The 4,190-nt window shown below is 43.2% G+C and overlaps 1 protein-coding gene across 1 annotated transcript; it reads left to right on the forward strand.

Annotated features, from left to right (window-relative positions):
- Positions 1–975: 975 nt before the first annotated feature.
- On the forward strand, positions 976–3,401 carry LOC307029845 (zinc finger BED domain-containing protein 5-like). Its single transcript, XM_079665937.1, has 2 exons — positions 976–2,258; positions 2,497–3,401. Exons 1-2 carry the CDS (start codon positions 2,085–2,087, stop codon positions 2,971–2,973), a joined length of 651 nt encoding a protein of 216 aa, XP_079522063.1. The 5' UTR covers positions 976–2,084; the 3' UTR covers positions 2,974–3,401.
- The last annotated feature ends 789 nt before the right edge of the window (positions 3,402–4,190 follow it).

Genomic DNA, 4,190 nt, shown 5'->3' on the forward strand with positions numbered 1-4,190 from the left:
TAACAGGGGTTTCAGGGACAGGCAGTTATGTACAGATTCATTGTCCATATTACAAAGCATACAATCAACAACAACTACTAGAGAAGACATTCTCATAGAACTGAATCATAGCCTGTTAAGACTGCACAGAAGCGGCATAGATCTTCAGTTCTGCTGGGTGCCTGCACACGAGGGGGTGAAAGGGAACGAGTGTGCTGATAGATTAGCAAAAACTGCACTACAAAAGCAAATAACACTACCAGTTCAACTTGGTAAAGGAGAAGGAAAAGCAGTCATTAAGAAGAAAGGGATGGAGATCTGGCAGAAAAGGTGGGAGAAAGACCAGAAAGGCAAGGACTATCACAAAGTACAAAATACAATTACAATTAATATTCATAAAGAAAGAAACAGAAGGGAAGAAATCATGATGGCTAGACTCCGAATAAATCACACGGCTTTGAACAGTACGCTGTATATCATGGGGAAAAGTGACAGTAACAAGTGTGGGAACTGTGCAGTAAAAGAAGATGTAGAACATATATTGTTACATTGTGACATCTATAAAGCGGAAACAGAACAATTAAAGGCTAAAATCTTAGAGGCAGAGAGGGAGTGGAGTGTGGTTGGTGTTTTGGGAACAAAAGGAGAGGGAGTAAAAGCTACCAGAAAGGCACTGTTTAAATTCTTGAGTGAAACTGGGGTAGGAAAAATAATTTAACATTAGGTCAAGAAAGAACATAGATTTGTTTTGTTTTTTGTTTTGTTTTATTTACTTAATGGTTTTATTGATTTATTGATTTATTTTAATTTTATTTTGATTAGAACATAGGTTAATGAGTTGGAATGATGTGATGATGCATACTCATGTACAGTAGGTGGCGGTATGCACCTTTTAAGCTGTTTGCAATCAGCCAAAAGCAAGAGAAGAAGAAGAAGAAGAAGGGACGGGCAGTGAAAAAGTCGGTCCGTTCTTCTATATGTCTGTCTTTGGTTTTCTAGGGCTGCAGTCGAATAGTCCATTTAGCTTAGGAACCTTCCTAACCAAGTGAAATGACCCGCAAATCCCTCAGTGGCAGCCATGATAAGTGCCGTTCGAATTCTCTAGAGCACTGGTTCTCAACGGGGGCGGTACCGCCCCCCAGGGGGCGTTCAGAGAACGTCGGGGGGCGCTGGAAGCAATATTTTTGAAAGGGGGGCGTTGAGGTGTTCTTGGGGGGCGTTCACGAATAATGTCTTTTTGTCATGAAAAACGCTGGCCACCCACAGCGTCTTTTCCTGTACAAAAAGCAGCTGTCAGCATCTTTTGTTGCTATAGGAAACCACAACTCTGCTTGCGATTGGTCAGCTGTCAGCAGTGTTATTACGGGTACGTTCGTAAATGCACGAACGGTCAGTCCGCTCGGACAACCCGTCTGTTCCGCCAGAGCACCCAGCTGTGAGCGCTCAGAGCGCAGCGCTCTGGACTGTGGAACGGGGACGCTCGGAGCGCTCTGAGCGCATTTACGAACGTACCCTACAAAAAGCAGCCGGGAGCGGACCGGAAGTCGTTGTAATTTTGGGATCGCGACTGTTAATAATCTGTGTCACTTTGTTAAATTTTGATATGTTTTGATATGACAAATTCCACTAACAGATTCGAACTAAGTGGTCAGTTTATGAAAATAATACCCGTTTCTATGTCTGCTACGACATGGAAGAGCTGGCTAGCCAGGCTGCTCCACACAGAGCTGTTTGTTCAAAATTACAACGACTTCCGGTCCGCTCCCGGCACGATGTCTTGTCATGTCACCAGCTAGCCCTCTAGCGTTATCGTGACACTACTTGTGGCCAAATCTAAAAGTCCACCTCTCCACAAGTCTCTCAATGTTGCAGTAAAGGCAATAAACAAAATAAAAGCCCACGCCCTGAATAACAGATTGTTCCGACAGCTGTGTCAGGAAAATGATGAGACCTTTGAGCGTCTTCTTCTCCACACTGATGTCCGCTGGCTCTCAAAAGGAAACTGCCTTGCTCGTTTTTGTGAGCTGTTTGACAGCATCGTGGAGTTCCTGGAGGAGGTGGATGCAGCTCTCGGGGAACAGGTGTCATCCAGCCGCTGCGACATCATGTACCTCACAGACTTCTTTGGCAAAATGAATGAAGTAACGCTGAAGCTCCAAGGAAAAGGAGTTACTCTGATCCAGAGCAAGGCGGTCATCCACAGTCTCACCTCCAGGCTGGATCTATACCGGCAGAGCATAGGCAGGAGGCAGTTTGCTCATTTCCCGCTGTTGACCAAGGTGATCTAGCCTAGGCTACTAAATAATGATAATAATAAATAATACATGTAATAAATGTAGGCTACTCTATGCAACACTATATTTGTGTTCCTGGTTAGTATAAATAACTTATGTTCTGAATGTATTATGAGAATAAAGAAACATCAATTAGTAAACTAATTAGCAATAAAATAACCAGTTTAAAATCAGATGGTAACATTCTGCACCGATAACAATTTCCTGGTTATACTCATTGCAGGTGTCTGAGGCTCTTACCGATGAGCGCCTTCTCATTTACACAGACCACCTGAGGATGGTGAATGCCGATTTGAAGATCCACTTCAGAGATCTTTTGGACCTCGATGTTCCCACCTGGGTGGTGCAGCCCTTTCAGGCGGACGTGGCGGAATGCGAGCCAGCAATACAGGAGCATCTCATCGACATCCAGAGTGACGATGAGGCCCAGGCTATTTTCCGCACCTCTGGCTGGGGCAACTTGTGGGTCAAATACTCTCAGCGTTACCCGGCTCTCTGGGAGAAAGCGAGGCTGCTTCTTCTGGCTTTCCCAACCACATACCTCGTGGAGCAGGGATTCAGCCAGGTCCTCCACATGCAGTCCAAGTACCGCAATCGCTTGAACTTGACGGCCTCAGGTGCACTGCGACTGAAACTAAGTTCTCTGCAACCCGCAGTGAAGAAACTGGCGGAGAACCACCAAGCGCAGGGCTCACACTAACCTTCCCCCCCCCCGCAATTCGGCGAAATGCAACACCTTTCCGACCTGTTAGTTCTGTAGGCCTAATGTACAGTTTTGTAGCCTACTGTTTGTTCTGCACTGGACATGTGTGAAATTGCTGCTGTTCCGTAGCAGTCTGTTTGTATTCTCTGCTCTTGTCTGAGTTTGTTTAACACTCATAAATATCACTTTAATTCACATTCACATGGCTTTTCTGCTCTCTGGTAAACTAATGATAATGATATTCCAACTGCCCAGTTAAATCAAATCTATTATTTGGCATTCAGTGACATTCTTTTTAAATGATATAACACAGAATTTTAGTCAACATTAATATTCAGGGAAGAAAATAAGTCTACTTATTTTGATGGGGGGCGGTAAGAGACCTGGATAATGGACAGGGGGGCGCTGGCCCAAAAAAGGTTGAGAACCCCTGCTCTAGAATGATAGGAAAGGAGGTTTCAAACTTCGCAGCATTTGACATCACACAACAGTCGGCCGTTCACGAACACAAACGATTATGACGGAGAAATTATATCATTAAAGTTACGGTGCTTATTAAGCATCTTAAAACGTATGTGGTAAGTTGCCAAAGTGCTTTTTTTTTTTTTTAACGTTCATCAGTATTATAATCAAAAAGAGAAATATGAACGTTATTTGGACTGGAAGTACCGGAGACCATAAACGGTTTTGAAAACTTCTGTCACATAGTGATCATCTTCGCAATAATATATCTTTGCTGAGGTTTTTTCGAGTCTTCTGGCCAATCAGAATCAAGATTGTTGCCGGAGGTCCCCACGGAGAATAACTTTGCGGTAGAACTCTTCTTTATACATCCATGGGTACAACTTCAGATAAAAATGAACACATAATGAAATATGACCCCCGGTTTGATGATTGACAGGTCACAGAACAATGGGAGCTATCTACCCTTACCCACAATTTAAAGTAAGTCACACAGACTATCTCCTCTTTACTCTTCTCGAAGCAAGATGTCAGAACATAGTGAAAAACAAACAATGGCATAAAATATTATTAATATGTCGGGTAGTAATCGATTTTTTTTTTTCTCAGAGTGTACCAGAATGCATAGTTTATGTTAGTATTTCTAAAAATCTCCTGGGGGAGAATCCCCCCAGCTGGGGTTGGGTTTACAGCATGTGTGCCTTTTTATATAGTTTAGCTTTGATTCCATCATCTCATTAAACCTTTTTTAA

Source organism: Notothenia rossii (genome assembly GCF_949606895.1).
Source record: "Notothenia rossii genome assembly, chromosome: 2".
NCBI lineage: Eukaryota > Metazoa > Chordata > Actinopteri > Perciformes > Nototheniidae > Notothenia > Notothenia rossii.